This window comes from Morone saxatilis, unplaced genomic scaffold, assembly GCF_004916995.1.
Source record: "Morone saxatilis isolate NCDOM2014 unplaced genomic scaffold, NCSU_SB_2.0 Contig14, whole genome shotgun sequence".
NCBI lineage: Eukaryota > Metazoa > Chordata > Actinopteri > Moronidae > Morone > Morone saxatilis.
In genome coordinates this window covers 8,152,557-8,173,814 of record NW_023339696.1, presented here as the reverse complement: position 1 = coordinate 8,173,814, position 21,258 = coordinate 8,152,557, and the positions used below count along the sequence as shown (strand labels likewise).

At 40.6% G+C, this 21,258-nt stretch overlaps 4 protein-coding genes across 4 annotated transcripts in view; 3 read left to right on the top strand and 1 right to left on the bottom strand.

Moving 5' to 3' along the window:
* The window catches only part of rab3db (RAB3D, member RAS oncogene family, b), a 10,929-nt gene extending 2,585 nt beyond the window's left edge, over positions 1 to 8,344 (top strand). The window contains exons 2-5 of the mRNA XM_035654702.1: positions 1,008 to 1,244; positions 6,254 to 6,372; positions 6,727 to 6,851; positions 7,007 to 8,344. Of these exons, the coding sequence (XP_035510595.1) occupies positions 1,008 to 1,244; positions 6,254 to 6,372; positions 6,727 to 6,851; positions 7,007 to 7,194 (669 nt within the window). The 3' untranslated portion in view covers positions 7,195 to 8,344. The remainder of the gene's footprint in view (positions 1 to 1,007; positions 1,245 to 6,253; positions 6,373 to 6,726; positions 6,852 to 7,006) is intronic.
* Positions 8,345 to 11,217: 2,873 nt separating this feature from the next.
* On the top strand, positions 11,218 to 17,476 carry epor (erythropoietin receptor). The gene is made up of 8 exons (XM_035654700.1): positions 11,218 to 11,528; positions 11,728 to 11,863; positions 12,243 to 12,409; positions 13,022 to 13,173; positions 13,309 to 13,465; positions 13,580 to 13,667; positions 13,779 to 13,866; positions 14,063 to 17,476. Exons 1-8 carry the CDS (start codon positions 11,426 to 11,428, stop codon positions 14,801 to 14,803), a joined length of 1,632 nt encoding a protein of 543 aa, XP_035510593.1. The 5' UTR covers positions 11,218 to 11,425; the 3' UTR covers positions 14,804 to 17,476.
* Positions 17,016 to 20,100, bottom strand: swsap1 (SWIM-type zinc finger 7 associated protein 1). The gene is made up of 2 exons (XM_035654701.1): positions 19,573 to 20,100; positions 17,016 to 18,180 (listed from the first exon to the last, which is right to left on the bottom strand). Exons 1-2 carry the CDS (start codon positions 19,840 to 19,842, stop codon positions 17,611 to 17,613), a joined length of 840 nt encoding a protein of 279 aa, XP_035510594.1. The 5' UTR covers positions 19,843 to 20,100; the 3' UTR covers positions 17,016 to 17,610.
* An 18-nt stretch (positions 20,101 to 20,118) lies between these two features.
* znf653 (zinc finger protein 653) overlaps positions 20,119 to 21,258 on the top strand; it is a 6,734-nt gene continuing 5,594 nt past the window's right edge. The window contains exons 1-2 of the mRNA XM_035654699.1: positions 20,119 to 20,494; positions 21,182 to 21,222. Coding sequence (XP_035510592.1) covers positions 20,199 to 20,494; positions 21,182 to 21,222 — 337 coding nt within the window. The 5' untranslated portion in view covers positions 20,119 to 20,198. The remainder of the gene's footprint in view (positions 20,495 to 21,181; positions 21,223 to 21,258) is intronic.

Below are 21,258 nucleotides of genomic sequence, written 5' to 3'. Positions count from 1 at the left end.
CCATATTTTGTGGTCTGTGGGACTTGAACCGGCGACCCTCCGGTTCCCAAGCCAAGTCCCTACACAATGCCGCCCCTTACAAACCTTTTAATGGAGTCGTAACAGGATCACATTGATCACAGATGGGTTTCACTAACATCTGTCTGGCCAAGCTTTGATTCAGTCGACTGCACTTCTGTAACTTCTGTTATTTTCCAATGAGATGATCATTGTTGATTCTAGTGCTGAAACGATCAAGCAGGAATTATACTTTGTAGAGCTGTGTATTGGCAAGAATCTGGCGATATGATACGCATCACGATACATGGGTGGTTTATTGCAATACTGTAAGCAATGCAATATTGCAATTTTTTTATCAACTTTTAGGAAAACTCATAGTATGAAAAACACACCAGTATATGCATACAATTGTTTACTTTTTTATGCAACCAAAACCGTGGGATCTAGATTTCTATTTGTCACAGTTCCTGTAACATCCAACAACATTACTATCTAGCAGTTTAAACATAAAAAATAAATCAACAGTGTTTTTGAGAATCAATACAACATCACAAACATCCGCTTACCCTACGCGACGCTATACTACTTAGGGTTGCACCCACCAACTGTTTATCCAAGAAACTGCAGGCAGGAATAAGGGCTGAGCAATTAATGGAAATATTATCAAAATCTCAATATGGCCAATTGCAAAACACACAAACCGCAAAAGCTGCAATATTTTGAAGATAAAAAGTATGACCAAACATCATTATAATGAACTACTGTAGTCCCGCAGATGCCCTGCACTACAGATCTTGTTTTATTTTTCAATTAATAGTTTACATGCAATGATTCCTGGCAAAAATCTTCTAAAACAGTTACTAAAACAGTTCAATCTTAAGTTGTGCCCCAGTTGACACTAACCAGTGTCACACATGTTCAGACACTGACTTGGTAAAAAGTTTCCCCCAAATGTTGCATGTTAGGTTTGCTTTTGAGATTGGTTTTCTCTTCTTATTCCTCTCTAGATGGCATCAAATGAGTCGCGGCTCCAGCAGCAGCCCTCCCAGAAGGACGCGGCCGACCAGAACTTTGACTATATGTTCAAGCTGCTTATTATTGGCAACAGCAGCGTGGGAAAAACATCCTTCCTGTTCCGCTACGCAGATGACTCCTTCACCTCTGCCTTTGTCAGCACCGTGGGCATCGACTTTAAAGTCAAGACTGTCTTCCGCAATGACAAGAGGATCAAGTTGCAGATATGGGTGAGCGAGTTAAAGATGTGATAAATTGTGGTTTTATTTGTGGTATTACATTACATTTCCACACCGTCACTTGTAATGGGTAAACAGACAGCAGAAACAACAGGTTTTGGCTTCTAAACTACAGCCACAGCTAATCATTCTTATTTATTGTAAAGTTCATTGCCTTTCTCAATTTATTCTACAATCGAGCTCCATGGGCATTTAAATTGCTCTTGTTAAAGAAAGCGGGTGCTCCATTTTATTGCTTTAGATGTAAACAAAGAAAAATGGAGATAAAGAAAATGAAAGTTAGCCCATGTGGAATGCTTGTTGACACTAAGAAGTCCCTTTCAGGCAACTTTGAGATAGAAGTCTTACCAGAAGACCTTTTTAAAGACCAGGTTTGTCTAGAATTGTGGGTTTGGCAACTATGCAAGAATTGTGCAAGTGTGAAAAGCCTGACTTCCTCATGGTTTCATCTACATTCTTACTCCCTGCCCTTATCTTAAGTGTACTTAAGTGTTCACATACAGGTAAATGTGTAAACGAGACCTATAATGCTGAGTAAGAGATTTCAGATTTCCATATTTGTAATTGATGCTAAAAAGGCCAGTTGGAGGTCAATGTTATTAATAATATTATAACTCAGATCTGGGGGTATTTTGCCTTTCATTAAATCAGCAAAAGCTGACTTTTTTTGGCCACTTGGGGGCAGGGCAAATTAGTTTGAGAACAAAACGCTGATGCATTATCACCTTTTAAAGGGCCAATGTATTAGTATACATGATATTTACACATCCATCAGACAGTAGCAACATTAGCATTTATTTGGAGTCGTGTCTTGGTCTCTTTCTCCACTAAATCCTGAGGCATATATCTGGCTCTGTAGGTGCTAAATGTTTCACTGTGTTCAGCAGTGGTCAGTGGGATGCTAACTTTGTCTGTCTGCTGTTTTCTGGGCAGATTCAGCAGTGTACAGTGGGTTTTTAGAATATGTTCGCTGCCTGCTGTGGCTGAAAATGATACTTTAGGGGCAGTAAGATTAAACAAAACACAGTAAAGTTGCAGACCATAAAACCAAAACGAAGTGCTGTAGGATGCAAAACAATTCCATAAAGCTGATGAGAATTGTAATAATGGTTATGGGTTTGTCACTACAAGTGAACACCTTCAGATTACAGATAGTAATCTGATCTATTGATAATGTAAAAATATTGATTATGACTGCTTTAAATTTGTGATTTGTGGATTTAGATAATAGTTTGCTTTGTTGAGACCTTCAGGTTTTGATTCAGCCATTTTTTGAAGATGAAATTTGTATTGTTGTTTGTTGCTAGTTAGTGTTGATGTGTCTGCATGAGACCACAGTTCCTCTTTGCTAATTCAGTTTTTCATTTGTGTTTAGGACATGTTTTGAGAATTTGTCAACGGCACATTTCATGAGCTTGTGGCTTTTTTGAGCAACGCTGCGGCAAGTCACGCAGCAGTTTCTGTAACTCAAAATTTAAAAGGCAGCTTCACAATAATGTGAGTGCCAAGTAGCAAGTTGGAGTTTCAGCCATCACTGTTAAAAGTGAAACTCCAGCAATTCTACTCATAAAAGTCAGTTTTCTCATGAGGGGTATTATAAAGCCAGTGAAAGCAGTCGTTTAATGTCTTCAGTGGCTGTGAAAGGAGCTTTGTGAAGTTGTGAAGAAAAAAACTTTTACAAACCTTTACAAACCAAGGATGTCAGTTTCAAAGACAAGAAAGTGATGAAAAATATAATAGTTTTACCCAAACTAGGAACAAACCGTCAGGATATCTCAACCTCTGCTGTTCTGATTCTGTCTATTCTCTTTTTAATACACCAACTTGCCATAAGAGCAAGAAAACACATAGAGGAAATAGTAATAAATATTTTAGGTAATGCGCTTATTGCTTTCTTACCGCAAGTTATATGACAAGATTGATACCTCTCTCAGGTCTGTGTGGTAAATATTAAATTAGAGCTAGCGGCTGGTTAGTTTAGCCTAAAGACTGGAAATGGGGAAACTGCTAGCTGTAAACATCTATATGAGCTGGATCAACACCTGTGACTGTTTTCAATAAAACATTTAACTCTGGTTCTCATTCCAGGGATTTTACATTTTATTATCAGTTGTATCCTTACATTTTCTCCACCACCTACACAGTCCTCCCAGTACACTACAGATCCTAGTGATATACATTGTTAAGGCTGTTCAAACAGATGATTCATTTGAACCAACAATGTGCGAGCCACTGTATGATACCCAAACGGATGAAAGATGAATCAGCAGCAGAGGAGCCCACACCAAAACACACACTCACCTACCTGACCAAACATGTGTCTCTATTAAGTGACATGCAAGTTAAAGTGGTGTGTAATACTGTTAAGGAGGTGGGGCAAAAGAATGAATGACTCTATATGTGTTAGGTAATTGTGTGGTAAGTTGGGTTTTGAGAAGGTGGGCATATTGTTGTGCCTGCTTTGCTTTAATGTAACAACTGATGGTGCGGTTGAATGACAAAGAGACCTGGTATTTCCTATGCTCAGGAAGCAGAGGAAGTTCCCTATCAGCATCTGACAGAGACGCAAGATCTACTTCAGCGCTAGAGTGGCAGTGTATTTAAAGGGCGTGGGGCCAGCAGGCATGTCTTAATACGAGTCCTCCCTCGTGTGGTGTTAATAATCAACCCTATGAAATTTCCTGGCTGTTAAATTCATGTTAGCTCCCGCTGAACACCATCTGTAAGAGATTTCACCAGGTCCTTAGACAGAGTATTGCTGATGATTCCCCTCTGCCAGCTGCTAGCCTCCCTTTGTGTATCATGGAAACAGGCTAGCCTGATAACCCTGCCACATGGCCCTTGCACAGTAATACGTAGAGCTCAAGTATTCATGTACAATATGTTCACGCTGTGTACACACAGTGTTTACATCCCTCCTTTTTGTGCCATGGAAATATGTTTCTGATCTTTGAACAAACACACACACCTTTTGCACACCTAGCAGAAAACACATCCACACATATGTTGTGTTCGGTAGTCCAGGGGACGATATCCTGTGTGCCACCGCTTTGTGTTGGCTGCTAATAGAAACACAGGTGACGCATGTTTAAAGATCAGGGTCCCAGTGACGTCAGAGGCCTGATTTAAACCCCTCCCTATCGATCATCATACATGTACACATGAGGGAGCATCTTTTGTTTACTGGCTGGGGTTGACTATAGCAACCCTGGAGACTCTGTTTGGTTAGACATCCCATTAGGCAGCCAAATATTTGTTCATCTCTGCATGGATGAGATAAAGATGGACCTGGAATATTTCACACTTTAATAAAACAAAAATAAACCCTGACAGAAAGCAGACTCTGACTGTGGCATTGGAAATAATAAAAGAATATAGCAAGGGGGTAATGTTTTTTGCTGTTGCTGTCTCTGATAGAAGGATTTATGCAGCAGCCTGCCCTCTGTCCTGCCCATTTTGTAAAGTTAGAAGGATCATTCGGGCCGACCACCCGGAGCAGTCCTGGCTGTAATGGAACATTCATAACCCTGAATGGCCTCAGGTTACCTAGACAACCCACACTCCTCCTCCTCCTCCTCCTCCTCCTCTTACTGTGGGGAAAACATCAAACACACACACATAGGCCCCCGATGCAAATGAAGGACTCAGACAGGTTACCAAGTAACCGTGAGAGTGGAGGGGAGTTGCTCCACCAACTCAGACAGTCTACCTGTTTGATCTTTCTGCTTCAGCATCCAGCAAGTATTTTGAGCCGTCGACTGTGACATCACACATAGACTCCATTTAATTAGAAGATGCCTCTGATGAACTCACTGTGGATGGGAGGTAACACCGCACGTTGGCCAGTCCTCCTCTGACTCTGTGATGCTCGCATTTCTGTTATCTATGTGTTTCTTCTTGCTGGCTGGTTACTGATGATCAAGCCAGAAGTCCTGGTTTGATGAGGAATGATTGTTGCGGGAGCTCACATCTAAAAGCCATCTTTTGGTAGATTGTGTCGAGCAAGTAGCATTTTGATGTGGTAATGAAGTACTTTGTGAAACCTTTCTCTTCTTCCTGAGTGCAGTCTTACTTTCCTCTACACATGATCCATCTTTTTCATTTTTTTTAGCTCCTACAAATTAAACCTAACTTGAATTTAATTTGAAAATGCCTTTAATAACTCAAATTACTTATTAAAAAGCTTGTCATCACGACCAAGTGAATGTTATGGTAAACTCAGGGGTAGTTACCCCAATGGGTACTACTGCAGTTGCCAGGGGGAACATGGGAAGATTTTACATGGTATCTATTTTGGAAAAAAACTAATTACGATAAGATTTTTTTTAAAATCACTTATTGGGTCAGCTATAACATTTGAACACTACATGTTGAAAGAACATGTGAAAACTGGTTAGAAAGCAAACAGTTAGCTAAAAGTAATGAATATATGGTTGGAAAAAATAGCTGAAAGTAATGAATAAACAGTTCAAATAGTTATGTACAATGAATGGATAAAAGTAATAGATAAATGGTTGAAATGTCAAGCATTGAACATTACTTTCTACCACTCCAAGTGGTAGTATGAATGCAAACTTGACCAAACCCATTTAAGTTTTGACATTTCAACTGTATGAATATCCACTTTTACATTGTTAAAAATTATATTATAACATCCCATTTAAAATAAGTTCACATGAACATATTTGGAATATAACAGTTGTTGGTGTTGATGAAGGGGTAAATGGCATAGACCACTCACTCTAACTGCTAAATGATAGATCCACCCCTCATATACTGTGACAACTCAGAGCTGACTTGTGAAAAGTATTGCAGCAACGTGGCATAGTTTGGACAATATTGCCCCCTTGTGGTTACAAATCATATATTGGCTCATCACAGGTGAATTAAGGATTTGTTTGTTTTATACATTTAAATATTATAATAAATGAATATTAAGTGGACCCAGTATAGTATAGGAGTACATTTTTGTGTTTTTGTGTGTGTGTGTGTAAATACAGGATACAGCAGGGCAAGAGCGCTACCGCACCATCACCACAGCCTACTACAGAGGAGCCATGGGCTTCCTGCTCATGTATGACATCACTAACCAGGACTCCTTCAATGCAGTTCAGGACTGGTGAGTTGGACATTTTTTAAACAGCTTGGTCTGTTAACATGAACACAGGAGATCATGTGTTTTGTGCATTTGTCATTTAGTTGAATTATCTAAAAAACACCTCAAGAGTTTGGTGAAACTTGGTGTGAAGGCCATGGACCAAGGAAGAAGCAACGACCTTTTGATATCTATAGCCCCACCATGTGGCCATGGTGGGCTATGGTGGTGTGAGGTGTAAAAAGCAGCACCTATTTATATCGGCCATGTCCATTTCTGTCTCATTTATTGGGTTCTATATAGCTTTACAGCTCCCCCCCCCATTTTTAATTTTTAATCTTTAATCATGCAGACTGTGAAACTTTGTCTGTCCTACAGGGCGACACAGATCAAGACATACTCCTGGGACAATGCTCAGGTGATCCTGGTTGGTAACAAGTGTGACCTGGAGGACGATAGGCTCGTCCCCACAGAGGACGGCCAGCGACTGTCGGAGGACCTCGGTAAAAACTCTCACACAGTTTTGTCTTATTGTTGGCTTCTGCAGACAGATATTGTATGCATGTGTGTACTGTATCTATGTATATTTTAAAATGCATTCAAATATGTGCATCTGTCCATAGTTAATCAAATGAAATCATGTTCTGCTCCCCCTCAGGTTTCCAGTTCTTTGAGGCCAGCGCTAAGGACAACATCAACGTGAAGCAGGTGTTTGAGCGCCTAGTGGACGTCATCTGTGATAAGATGAACGAGAGCATGGAGGGAGACATCAACCTCATATCCAACCACGGGAACCAAGGCCTTAAAGACTCAACTTCAGAGAGCCACGGGGGCTGTGCCTGCTAAACCACCTGCCTTCTTAACAAGTCCCCCAACACACACACACACATAACACACACAGCACACACATACAGATACTCATACACAAAGACCACAAAGTCCTTCTCTGTGCCTCAACCATGGAAAGTGCCGCACCTCTCTCTTCACTCCAGCACGGCCCAGCTTTGCTTCGTCCACACAGCGCAGCACGAACCAAAGGACAGCTAGCCAAGATAATCTTCATCAGCGCTGTCAGGCCCCTTTCTTCCCCAGGCCTGTCTTTCTATCTTTTCCCTTGAAGAGGCCCACTCTCTGGTAAAACCTGCTCTGTGTTCGGTCAATCACCTTGACCGCTGGTGCCCCATCAGCATTTGAAATGTACTGTCTCTGAAACATTTGTTCAGTGGCTTTTTACTTTTCTGAGCCATATATTTGTCCAGATAGCTTGAAGCTAGTGAGGCCAAATAGTGTATGTAGATGGCTGTACTTTTGGCATTATTTAAGATTCATATGTGCTTTGTTTACACAGTAGACACTGTTTTACAATAATAGCAGTTAGTCTTGCAAAACAGACTATGGGTCATGAGCTCATTTATTGCCAGGAGAATTACATAAACTCTGTCACTCCTGAACATTTATTTCCAAAACGTCAGTTCGGAGAGTGGTGCACTTGTCCAATAGGACGCTTCATGCTCATGACTGATTGAAGGAGGGAAAAATTTATATATATTTAAAATATTCTAAATATTTTGCACCCTACTTGAAAAGATGTATGTCTCAAAGGCGTATTGAGCTTTGCAAGGCTTAAAGGAATAGTTTGACATTTTGGGAAATCTGCTTATTTGCTTTCTTGTGGAGACTTTAATGTCTGTATTCTAAATATGAAGCTACAGCCAGCAGCCAGTTAGCTTAGGTTAGCACAAAGACTTTTTTTGTACGGATTATGCTGGACGTGGACAGAGCCAGTCTAGGCCTTAAAGCCGTATTTCCAGTTTTTGCGCAAAGCTAACCGGCTGCTGGCAGTAGCTTCATATTTACCGTACAGACATTAGGGTGGTGTCATTCTTCTCAATCTTTAATCAAATTCAATCAAATGTTGGATACAATCATAGTTTCTGTTGTCTCTAAATTTCCATAAATATGGACATATCAGTAAAGCGCAGTCAAATGAGGTTCATTTGGGAAAATAAACTGATGCCTTCATGGTGTTTTTTTCTGGCATTGAAATCATTATCATGTTCTGATGATACCCTAGATGATTTGTCTGTAGCGAGATTCTGAGGTACATCTCGTCATCTACCACTTACAAAGTTAAAGCATCAATTAAGACAACAAAGAAAACCAACAGAATGTCATAATGAACCTTATCTTTTTTTAATTTAAATGGCAGTGATGCCCTCTCTATCCCTCAGTGCTTCTCGGAAGCCTTTTCTTGCGCACTAATGCAGGGACAGCTGGACAACTGTTCTAATGCTAAAAGTTGAGCCTCTTCGCAGAGCAAGTATACTTGTGTGAGGAAGTCGTTTAACACTGATGACACATTCGTCACATGACCTGACTTGTGGCATGTCCTCGCTCACCCCTGTGTGCCACTCTTTGTTGAAACACCTTTTCTTGTGCACATGCTTTCACCATGATACACACAACACACACACACTGCTCCCCCAACTGTAGCGTGGCAGAACAGTTGGCATGGCAAACCTACTATGCTTAATAACTGAGTATTTAAAAAGTGATGAATTCTCTTTTCTTGTTTTGTTTTTGTTTTGTTTTTGTTACTGACATAACGACTGTTTAGTGGAGCAGCACTGTGTGTGTGCGTGTGTGTACTCAGAAAGGGAAGAAAAGCAATGAGCTGGTGCAGAATATTAGTTAAAAGAGCCTCTGTCACTTTATCTTAATCCTTATCCCATTACTGTAATATCTCGTCTTGACGTTTAAGTTAATGAATTGAGGTTTATCTTCATTCCACATTATGTCATGTTCGCCATCAGTTAAAGTGTGCATTACACAGCTTTTTTGTTCCTTTATACCATTTTTGACATTTCTGTATTGAACGGTCAAACTACCCCTGCTGAAAGCTGTGTCATGATTAATGAAATAGAAATTTGAAGTGTCTTTGGATTGCAGGAATGGGAAAAATTTTACTAAAGGGCAAATTTTTGCTATTACTTTCTGTTAATTATCATTTACAGTGCCATTTGATCATCACCGTCCACGTGCTGACTACTGACTGTCCGTTAGTATCAACCATAACCTCTGCACCACGATAGCAGACTCATGTTGCCAGGCCAAAGCCCATGGTCGCTCGGCACAGCTCAGGGGTTGGGTCACAACCGGTGGTCAGCTCACTCCCTGCTATTGTATAAGCCTGTAGTCAGTTATCTCTCCTCCCAGCATGTGCTGATGAACAGTGATATGGTTTTTACCACACTGAGCTTTCATAGCAGGGTTTAAAACAAGGAGGATGTGCACAAGGTCACTGACTCGTAACACTACATTTGTATTACAACATTTGTGTATAATGCACTGTGCAGGTTTGCAATGTATTTACATGGAATGCAGAGGCATCAGAGAGCAAATAATATCTGTGATAGTTTCACTAAAGGAGCTTACAATGGCGGCTGCTGTTTGTATACATACTGAATGTGCTAAACTTGTACTGTTGCTAATTGTCCACTGATATTGAATTTTTAACCACTTCGTCCAGTATCTGTCTGCCATATTTGTACAAATATGTCTGTAGCATCCAAAGCTGTTGGTCTGGGGTGTGCTCTTTTCTTTCTTATGTTGACAATCTATTTGTTTTCATGTCTTGCATTTTCTGATTGACTGCGTTTTAAAAGAGGGAAGATAAGATTATTTGATCCTGTTTTATTTTAGGCTTTGAATGTGTTGAATGGAAGCATTGTGGGGGGAAATGCATCTTATAAACAAAAATAAATTGAATGTGTTGAAATGTGTATATGAAAATAAAGAATATATTAATTACAAAAGGGGTTGAGTAATTGCCAATCAATGTCTTCAGTTCCTTTTGCAAAGTGTCCAATGGTACAACATGACAACATGGTAGAGTTTGTGATGACACAAGCATCTAAAGTGCAATTTATAACCATGCTTCCTAACCCCAAAACATAAGGCCAGGGCCTTTTTTTTCACGTTTTATCTGAAGAACCAGAGAAACCACACTCTGCCATTGTCCTCCACAACAATACAGATTTCCTCATCCTCGTCTTCCTGCCACCATGGTCAGTAAGACACATTACCCTCCCTGTGCAGGGCCTCTAAATTCTTTCAAACGGAACTTATCTGGAGTCATTTATTCACTAAACTGAAATTTAAGGTATCTTCATCTGTAGCTGATCGTAGTCACGCAAAATCAAACGCAGCTTTTCTTTCCATCAGTGCCCACTTCACTGGGACCAGGCGGTCTTCTCCCCTTTCGTGTGATGTAAAAAAGCGCTTAATTGCATTTAAACTGACTGGGATGGGCCACTACGCCCCCCCAGGCTACTTATCATGGGTGAAGAAACAGGGGCGTCTGCAGCTCTGATAATTCTGGTCGAACGAAGAAAACATGTGAGTGCAGCAAGTAGATAAGAAACCGTTTAGGTCTGCTTCTGAGGTGTGTGAGCACTCTGCGGTTTCCGTTACTTGGGCACATGCAGGGATTAAGTTGGCCGGGGACCAGCTAGCAGCAGAGCCCCACCTCCTCAGATCCTGAGAGGGGTCTGCTTCAGCCGCAGTTCGTTCACTAGACAGGTGCTCAGGACACACCCATTTAAATAAATAAATAGATTATTTGTATTCATTTTTTTTATTTCACTTTCACCGTTTCCCAGAGACAACTCACTCTATCTATCTATCTATCCAGTTTAGACTTAGACTTATAGTCTGTGCGCTATTACGCACGGCGCCAGTCAAAGGTCCACTTCCTCTCTCACCACAGCAGCAGAAACAAGTCAATGAGCGCGTGATTCCCGCCCATCACCAAGAGAGTAAAACGTGTTGTGAGACTGATCTTGCCCCACCTCTCTTACACTGACTTTGGAAGAAAGTAAACAGCTCGGCTCTAAACACCTTATCGCTCACAAGCAGGCGCGTAACCGCGTTGCGCTATCAATGGTCCTATCTAAACAAAAAACAAGCCTCCCCCGACGAGAGCAGCAGCGGACGCGTTGGAGACAGGTTGTTTTCCAGTTATGCATGCGGACAACAGAAGACGAAAAGTCTTTCTGTTCACAGAGACGACAAAAGGATGATATGCCATCACCTGAGCCGATTGTTGGTACTTTACGTGATATTCTGCGCCATGCAAACACCTTCCATCGTCCAGGGCGCACGAGACTTCGAGAAAAAAGGTAAGATAGAAACATTTTCGGCCTCTTGATACCTGTAATGACAGCAAAACCGAAACTTTTAAGGAAAATAGGTTGAAAAATTGGACAGATTTAAGAATAACCTTACATTATTTGGATTGGATTTCATATCTAACATAACAGCATATCTATGCAAGCAAAAGGGTTTTCGGTTGCTTACAATTGTCCGTCACCTCCTTAGTATCTATAATGCTGAAAGAAGAGCCAGAAAACCCAAAGTGCTTTGCTGAAGGCAGGAAAGACTTCACGTGTTTCTGGGAGGAAGATGAGGAGAGGGCAGGCTCTGTGGACCAGTACTCCTTCACATACACCTACCAGTAAGTCACATTCAATGTGAGACATAACAACACGTGGGGTGTCCACTATGGTCGATATACAGTTGTGTAACCCTGAAATTCATATACTGAGTTCTTCTTTGTCTTTCTTTTCTCTATGGCAACCAATATGCTATAAATGAACCTATTTAATGGTTCATAAACCACAGTTATTAAATGAGTAAGTAAATGGTTAAAAGCAATTTTTGCAGACTTTTAGGAGCCTGATATTTAAATAAAAGACCAATATTTTAGTCTAGATACGTAAAAAATAGTACCATTCAGCATATTCCTATGTCAGAATTCTTACTATCCTCATTCAAAGAAAAAAATTCCCTCTTTCTGAACCTGCAGTGATTCTGTCTTTCTCTGTCCCGAGCAGAAATGAAAACAGCAGCAGGTGCCCACTCAGATCCGTCCCTGCAGCAGGCGGGAAGAGGCTGTTCATCTGCCATCTGAACCGAACCCAGATGTTTGTCCAAATGGACATACAAGTTCATCGAGAGAGAGTGCTCATCCACAATCGCAGCCTTCTCATCGAGCTTGTCTGTAAGTTGTTTACTGCAAACTCTGCCACCACATTCCACTAAACAGTACAGTTAGAGGAGTGTGACTCCTTCCTCTAAAATTCCCAATAACCTTTTTTAAAGCTGCTAGAATTTCTATTCTTATATAGACAATCGTTGACAATCTATTGATTATCACCTGAATCTGCAGTTCCACTCAGCTTTATCACCTTTAAGTCTATTGTTTTGGTTTTTTGGCTTACGTCTCACAGCTCACATCAATGTTGTTTTCTGCCACAACAGGCAACTATTCCAGAGAAAAAGCTCTAAATACCTACTGCACGCTACCTGTCAAGCACCTGCACAATAGATAGATAAAGTCAGCAACTAGATGAAAGACATAGAGGAGCATTTAGCAGCTAAGCCAGATATTAACCTCAGGTGTTGGTGGAGACCAAAAACAGAGTTAATAGGAGAGTGAATATTGGATTTAAAAATCTCTACAAATGAATGTTAATGTTGCTACGTTTCTGCTGGATGTGTAAACAACAACTGAAAAGGTGTCAATATGTGAGTGGTTTTTTGGTTATTTTCCTCGACTTCCCTCCCTCAAAGTCTTCCCTAACAAGCTGCCTTTTGTCCGTCTGCATTGCAGTTCTTCTGAACCCGCCGGCTAATGTGACAGTGAGCAGCACAGGTCAGCAAGGCCAGCTGAATGTTAGCTGGGTGCCTCCCCCTCTCAAGTACATGGATGACAGCATGATGTACGAGGTCAGCTACAGTGCAGCGGACAGCCACGTGGGGCAGGTATGACGGTTATTTTAATGTCCTGAATGACCTCACTGATATGTCAGAGGTTTGATAAAGCTTTAAGCAGTAGGTTTTTCTGAATGGTTGGTGCAAATAGGAACCCGTACTGATGAGTTGAGGACTGTTTTGCAGGTAGAGGTGGCACGAGCCAGCTCCGACTTGATCCTGAGGGGCCTGCAGCCAGGTACAAAGTACAAGGTGCGAGTCCGTGTAAAGCTGGACGGCATTAGTTACAACGGCTATTGGAGTGCCTGGAGTGAGCTGGAGTTCATGGAAACACTGCCTGCAGGTGAATATTCATTCACCTATGCAATACAAATGTGTGTCACATGAGAAGATCTAGTATGCATTGGTTTTATTTATTTTTGCTTACTGTTTTGTGATCGTTCTGTGCTTCCTCTAGAACTCGATCTACTCATCATGTCCCTGACTCTCATCATCTCTTTTGTCCTCATTGGGCTGTCTCTCACTATGCTCCTGTCACATCGCAGGTCAGTCAACCAGGAACACATAACTTATGTACTAGGCATATGTCAGAACCAGCTTATAGTTCTGATTAATGAAAAAAGACAAATGTAGATCTCAATCTGTGCTCTTTTCAGGTTTCTTGTAAACAAGATTTGGCCGACTATTCCAACTCCTGACAGCAAGTTTCAAGGCCTTTTTACTGTTTATGGTGGGGACTTTAAGGTAAGAACAAGACAAGGGTACAGCCTTGCTAGGGCCTGAGTTCTGTACTTAGGCACCAAGCTTAATACTCACATTAGTACTAATTGCTAAAGTCAGCACACTGCATGCTCACAATGAAAATGATAGCATGCTGATGTCTAGCAGATATATTTTTTTAATTTAAGTTTTCGTAATCCTTTGTTATATTGTTGTACAGGAGTGGTTGGGGCACACCAACGGAGGTTTATGGTTGACCCCAGCTTTCTACGACTCAGAAGAATTCCCCTCTTGTCTGGAGGTCCTGTCAGAGCTCAGCCTTTGCCCCACACCGCCTTCCCTGCCTCTGCCGCCAAAGACCTCTAGAGCTTTGACTGCAGACAGGAAGGAGGACAGGAATGTAAAGAAAGGGCTCAGTGAGAGAGAGACGTTGGAAAGAGGGGGTACAGTTCTGACAGATGGATGGAGAGCCACACCACATGACCACTGGCTGATGGACCGCTTACGGGCCCTCCACCAGAACCCTGTTCCCTCCTCCCAGTCCTCTCTGCTGGAGTCTCAAGACGCCTACGTCACCCTCAATGCCAACAACCACAGCGTGGACGAACATCTGGATGACATTCTCGAGGAGGCCTTACCCCTTGAGGTGCTTTTTGCCTCCAGAAAGAAAGCTTTGTGTGAATCTCACTCTGACCTGGGATCAGTTCAGCAGAGCTCCGGATCGGGACGCCTTTCATCACAGTCCAGCTTCGAGTACCCAAACCACATCTGGATGCCCAAAGGCCCAGGGTACACCTACATGGCAGTGGCAGACTCTGGGGTCTCTATGGATTACAGCCCCATGAGCAGAGTAGACGACATTGGAAAAGTGGCTATCTATGCCAATGAGTACAAGAACGATATTCCTGCTCATAGAAGACCTTTCCTGTTGAGGCAGCACCCTGTCCATGATGACAGCTGAGAAGGGACTAAGCTGGACAGTTTACACATGGGCTGAGCCTTGAGGCAGGCTCTGTGAAGGGTATTTGGGTATTCACCCAAAGCTACATAGCCTCTCTTTAACTGTTAAGAAAGGAGTACCAGGGATTCCGGAGCTGACTGACACCAAAGTGTAAGCTAAAGGACTAAGGAAGAAGAGTCCACTTTGTGTACATACATCATTTCTACTTTATCCAAATCATCCCTGATCTGTACAGGACAATACCATTACACTGAAATGGCAGCTGTGGTTTCCACCAAATCCTGATAGTCAATGCAAAGGTCTGCATACTCTTGTCTGTAGGTATCCTACCCTGTAGATCAGACCAGGATTTTTATAATTTACCAAAATTTAAGTTTAAGAGTGTTTCCATAGTCATTTATTCATATTTGAGTGTACTCTTATATTAACGCTTAAATGACAGAATAGCAATTAGGTTCAAATATAGTCAACATCCTAGAATTGAAGACTGTGAACAATACAGGACAATGCTCTTTGCTTGTTCCTCTGATGTGTCTTGAAGAAAAAGGCTGGTGATGATACATTTATATTTTTTTGTATTGTCAAAATATCCCACAAAAAGACAAAATCATCAATGAATGTGTTGCAAGTGGACCGAAAGCCTGATATAGCTAATTCCTATGACAAACTGTGGGCCTCAATTTTGGTCTGCAGTCATGCTAGCAGCTCTGTGAGGCTGTACTTCTGACTTGCAAATAGCATTCAAGTCCGGGTCATAATTTGTGACAAAGAAACTCAGATTTTTTCTGAAAGCTCTGATATATCTAACTTGGTAATTGTTCAGACAGAAGACCAAGTATGGAGGCCTCACATTACCCGGCATTATGCACAGCAATGCTTTTTGCTAAATGCTAATGTCAGCATGCTAACATGCTCACAGCAGCATTACTCACACACTGTTTATCATATTAGCATCTTAGTTTTTATCATCACTGTTTAAATTGTTCGCATGCTGATAATTGTTAGTTAGTACTAAATACAAAGTATAAGTATTATAAGCTGAGGCTGATGAGAATATTATTAGTTTTTCAGGTATTTGGCCATAAACCAAAGTACTTGACTGATTGAAATTTAAACCTGATGATGGTGGTAGATGAAACACTTTGTCCTCTGGGGACCAGGGATTTTTTTAATTCATGGCAATCCATCAGATAATTGCACTATGTGACATGTTTCTTCATTATGATGAAGATAGGTACAGTGGTTTATTTTTACTGGTTTTACTTCAGCATTTTTTAGGAAATCACACAGTATTTAACGAAATTGAAACTGCTGGCTGGCTATTTGAGTGCCATGGACACTCAACACATTGTTGGTTGGGAGTTGTTGACAGTTAAAAAATTGAATATTGCCAGCCTTATAGTTTAACACACCATTAAACTATACAGCTTTAACTTGAACCCCCGCAGTCATTATGTCAATGCCATTTTGTGTCTGAAGAAACTCACTGTATTTGTAAATAGTATAAGATGCTTTTTGTAGTATTACAGCCATTTCAGAGGACAATTAAACTAATAAGTTGTTGGCAACAGAATCCTGGAACAAAATAAATAAAATTACTACTACTGTAGGCTTTGTATGAAGGTTTTAAGGCATTATTACTTCTCATGTAACTGTAGTTGTTAGTAAGTCTCTAACTTGTTTTTAGTCATTGCTGCCATCTAAAGAGCAGAGTGTGTACAGCATGTCTTAACCTTGACATTTCTATGCAAAACATTTAAATTCACAGCAGCTGTGAAATCAAACTGAATAATTTCTGTTCTTCATGCTTGTTTGCTTTTGTCTTAGTGCAAATATCTTGTAACTGAAATTGTCACTACTCAAAAAGTATACAACTACATTTCTATTCACTGTTGACTGTTGAAAGAAATGTGTTACACAAAAAGTAAACAAAGGTTTAATGCCCAAACCACAACCAACTGGCTGTTTCTAACACATTTTTCACAAAAGCAAATAATGAGTTATCAAATATGATAAAAACAAAATGTTATTCTTTAATATCTATTGTTTCACATTTGTGGATATTACTTTGGCTTTTTTCCTAATAAACAACATATATCTTAAGAGAAAGTCTTACATTTGTCACACTCAAAAGGTGAATATCTCCTTCTTGCATTAATTAATATTTTAATACAAATTTCCTCATTAGTAGTTTACTTTGGAGTGATATTAATTTTTTTTTCATTTTTTAGAAACAATATTTGAATCGACAATGATATTGTTTATTTTTCAAAATATATATTTGACACATTGTTTCTGATTTGTAAAATACTTTAACTGTGATATCAGCCACTTGAGTCCAATTTCTCACATGTTAATTGCTTCAGTGTTTCCAACCTGAGGGACAGGACCCATCCAAGGGATGCAAGATAAAATTGAAAGGGTTGCAAAATGGGGCTAAGAAAGAAATTAATGTGCTATGTGCAAAATATATGTTTATTTTAACGTACAATGTATTGAGAGATCCCTTTTTTTTTTTTTAAAGGGGCTTGAACAAAAAAAAGTTGGTAACCACTACTCAATAGTCCCTCAATTTCTATGTACAGTTTTTCATTGTGTAAGATTTCATTCATGTGTTTGACAAAGTTTTATGCCATTTAAAATTTCAACTCAATAAATGTTGTACATCTACAACCACTGCTGTCCTGTTAACTGATATCTGAAAGGGTGAGCAGCAGATGACATCATGCTGCATCAGTGATAAGGCAACAAGCTTTGGTGAAAGCTTGTTCTTGTTCCGACTGCTAAAGTCTTTGATACAGACGTTTTCAAACCAACTTAAACTCCATTAAACCATCAGGAAAAATTAACAGCTGCCACTCTTGGGCTACATCTCGCCTGTCCTCACAGTCTTTGGTACTACAAGCCTCTGTAATGCCTGTCCCAGAAAGGTAAATGTGCCACACCTCCTGTAGTCCAGCTGCTGCAGCTTCGTAGCTCCTGTCTCGGTCCAGAGTGCAGCGTACCTGGAAATAGCGATCAAGAACATCAAGGATGGAATCTGTGCCGGAGGCCTCCCCACTGGAGTGCCCAGCGTCCACTTCTGACTGGAAAGAGGCGATGAGACGGCAAGGGGCCGAGCTTGAGGAACGTTGTTTCAGAAGCTGTGTGAGAAAGGCAGCACTGTCACACAGCAGTGCAGACAGGTGTGCGGCACAGGACTGTTCTCCTGGGTGAACTCCACTGTGGGTGCCACCTTCAGGACCACACAGGTAGCCCTCCAGCCTGTCAACTATGATCAGCGAGGGCGGTGTGGGAGATGTGTTGGTGGACTCATGGAGGCTGGCTACCTGCTGCAGCAGCTCGTCCACTGTTCTAGGATAGGAAAACTTGATTTTCTTTCAAAAAAAAGAAAGAAAGAAGAAATGAATTATACAGACATAAGCTGAATGCGTCAGTGCAGTTGATCAGATGTTCAATGAATTGTTTAGAAATGTCACATAGCTTGAACCAGCAATGTTTGGCATTTTTACTTGAACAATGGCTGACACAATCAAAATAATTGTTAATTTTCTGTCAATCAACTAATTTATTGACAATTTATTTTACCTGTTGGCCTGATAAACTACACCCACAAAAGTCTTGAAAAATTACTCAAACATAATCTGATATACTGTCATAAGACAAGTTCTGAAATGTTTACTTAACACTTTTATCAATACATTAATTGTTCAAATTGTTTATTAAGCAAAATCCCAAAAAGTGTGTTCGTTCCATGATCTGAAAATGCAGATTCCATTGTGAACAGGTCACGGTCCTTAACTGACCCTTATGACAAATAATGCATGACTACTGATATAACTGATCAAACTGAGGTCACATTGCAAAACCATCACCACATATGGTATGTTCACACGCTGTTTGCTCATACGTGATCTGTTTTTTTAATAATGGTGTGAACAGCACAAATCACATGGAATCTGATTATTTTAAGTGTTATCTCAGTGTGAACAGTCATATCAAAATTAATGCGACTTTTATGTCTCTCTAGGTCGACATTTGTCAGGTCACTTAAGGACTGTGACCTGTTCACACTGTAATCTGATTATATCTAAAAGCCATATTCTGAAAAAATACCAAAAGCAAAACAAAAAATCTGATCTGAGCAATAACTTGAGCATTGAGGCTTGCACTGTGAATGTTGCATAAGGAACTTCATTAACTTCTTAGACACAGATATTTTTCACAAATACAAAATAATATGTAAATAATATGTAATGTACAAACAAATAAATGCTTGAATTAGTAAGATATATTTCAAGAAAGAAAATACAGGACCAGTTTCTCATAAGACTAAAGTGTGAAACTAATAGCTTTATTACTCATTGATAAATAATTTACTGACTTAATACGTTTTGGGTTGCCAGGTTGTTGACCATGTTAATGCTGCTGAGTCATTCATAATGCAAGAAATCAAGTGTTTTTCTATTTTTTATAAGACATCGAGTCGACATATAAGTTATAGGGAAATGATGAAGGGTTTTCACAATAAGACATCAAGGTTTCAATTCCGTAAATGTTAATGAGTAGTTAAATCTGTGGTCCAAACCAAGTCCAAGTCCTGTTTTCACAACTTGGCAACCCAGTTGTTGGTCTCAAAAATGACTTACTAATCTCTAAAGCATTACTAAATGACTTATTAACCACACATACATCCATAAATTAAAACTACAAGCACTTTATAACGAGGTGAAATCAAGCACACGGTTTGAGAGGACAGTGATCTCCACCTTTAGACTCTCTGGGCTCAGGCTGGGAACACACTTCTGCAGACACACTGGAAGGCTTTGGATTTGTGTTTGAGTGAAGAAGATCACTTTCATTCCCATCTCCGAGGCAGCTGTGACGGCCGCCAGCAGCAGCACAGAGCGGCTGATCCCGGGGTCTCCGACCAGCAGTGTGCCGCAGGTTGTCGCTGCTGGAGGAGCGACTGCGAGGTCCTTCCTTCCCTCCGTGTGGGACAGAAAAGTCCTGAACACTAGTGTCAAAATGTCTGTCATGACTCACAATATGACACAGTTTTTCTCTAACTATGTCGTCTGATAGTGGTGTTCACGCCGAAGTTTCCCGCGTATGTTTACATGTTGCACATTGGTGTTCGTGCTATTGCGGTCCGTGTGAGTAAAAACACTTTGCGGACTGCATCGTTCCGCTGCGGTTCTCGGTGTACGCAGAGTATATTTCTCTCAGTATTTTAACAGATATGTACATGGACGTACACGGCCCTGTTTCAGTGAAGTTCCCAACCCCGCGGTGTAGGAACACAAGCGGAAAAGGCGTCCGTATCAGCGCTTCCGCTCCGACATGACAACTTCCGGGATACCGGGTAATCACAACATCAGCTGCTGTGGCCAAGATGGCGCATAGCCTGGCAGAGTTAGAAGTTCCCCTGGACGCTGAACAAGCTGGGGACCAAGAGAAAGGTGTTTTTAGACGTTGCAGAGGACGACCCAGGCTCACAGACTCCGACCGAGCCCAGAGGCGTCTTGAATCCCGAAAGAAGTACGATGTGAGGCGGGTGTACCTGGGAGAATCGCACAAGCTGTGGAGTGAGCTCCGCAGGCGGACCAGTCTGAGTGATGCTGGACTGGCAGAGTATCTGATCCTGCTCAACTCCACCTATGGAGACAAATACCAGCAGAAATACTGCGGGTAAGCCCAGTCAAAGCAATACCCATTTAATGTTTTTTTTAATATATAAATGTAGTGGAGTAAATGTACTATATTTCCCTCTGAAATATAATGCAGTAGATATAAAGTATAAAGTAGCATACAATTTAAATACTCAGGTACCTCACATTTGTATTAAAGTACATACAGAGAAATAGGGGTATCATTTCTGTACCCACAGGTACATTTGGGTGTCCATAAGGTGACCTTTTAAATGTAGAAATTCATGGTTGATAGGAAGGGGTACATAATTAACGAGGTTAAGGTAGAGGAAAGTGTTACAGCCAATCGATGATTTAAATAGAGAGTTGGGTTTATTGAAATAAAAAAGGCAACTTGTAAATTTCCATTCAAATCTTGGTCTGAGAATCATTTATTGTTTCAAGTTCACAATGGATCTATTTGAGTGATTTTGTTCATTTAATCAAGTTTAATTGTCAGTGTAGCAGAGTGAAATGCTTACACTAGCAATTACTTACAATTTTATTTAAGTATTATCACTGTTTTATTCTCAATCTATTTTCTCATTCTTTGCATTACTCCATACCAGACTGTGCAAATTGTACTACTGTAATATTATGAGCTGCTCTCTCAGCTCCATTGAGTAGGTGTTTTATTCTGCTTAACCTGACCAGTGAATGTCTAAATTAAAGTGTTTTTGCATTACAGAAAGAAGATTGCTCCAGAAGTCTCAGTAAAACAGAAAAAAGGTGAGTGAAGCCATTGACAGGTGAATCTCAAAGGTC

Bases quoted from the DNA above. Each gene is read 5' to 3' on its own strand.
- epor (XM_035654700.1), top strand. From the start codon at position 11,426: ATGATATGCCATCACCTGAGCCGATTGTTGGTACTTTACGTGATATTC. The intron at 11,864-12,242 runs GTAAGTCACATT...TGTCCCGAGCAG, and splicing joins TCCTTCACATACACCTACCA to AAATGAAAACAGCAGCAGGT. The intron at 13,867-14,062 runs GTAAGAACAAGA...ATTGTTGTACAG, and splicing joins TTTATGGTGGGGACTTTAAG to GAGTGGTTGGGGCACACCAA.
- swsap1 (XM_035654701.1), bottom strand. From the start codon at position 19,842: ATGACAGACATTTTGACACTAGTGTTCAGGACTTTTCTGTCCCACACG. The intron at 18,181-19,572 runs GTGGAGATCACT...TTTTTTTGAAAG, and splicing joins TGAGCCCAGAGAGTCTAAAG to AAAATCAAGTTTTCCTATCC.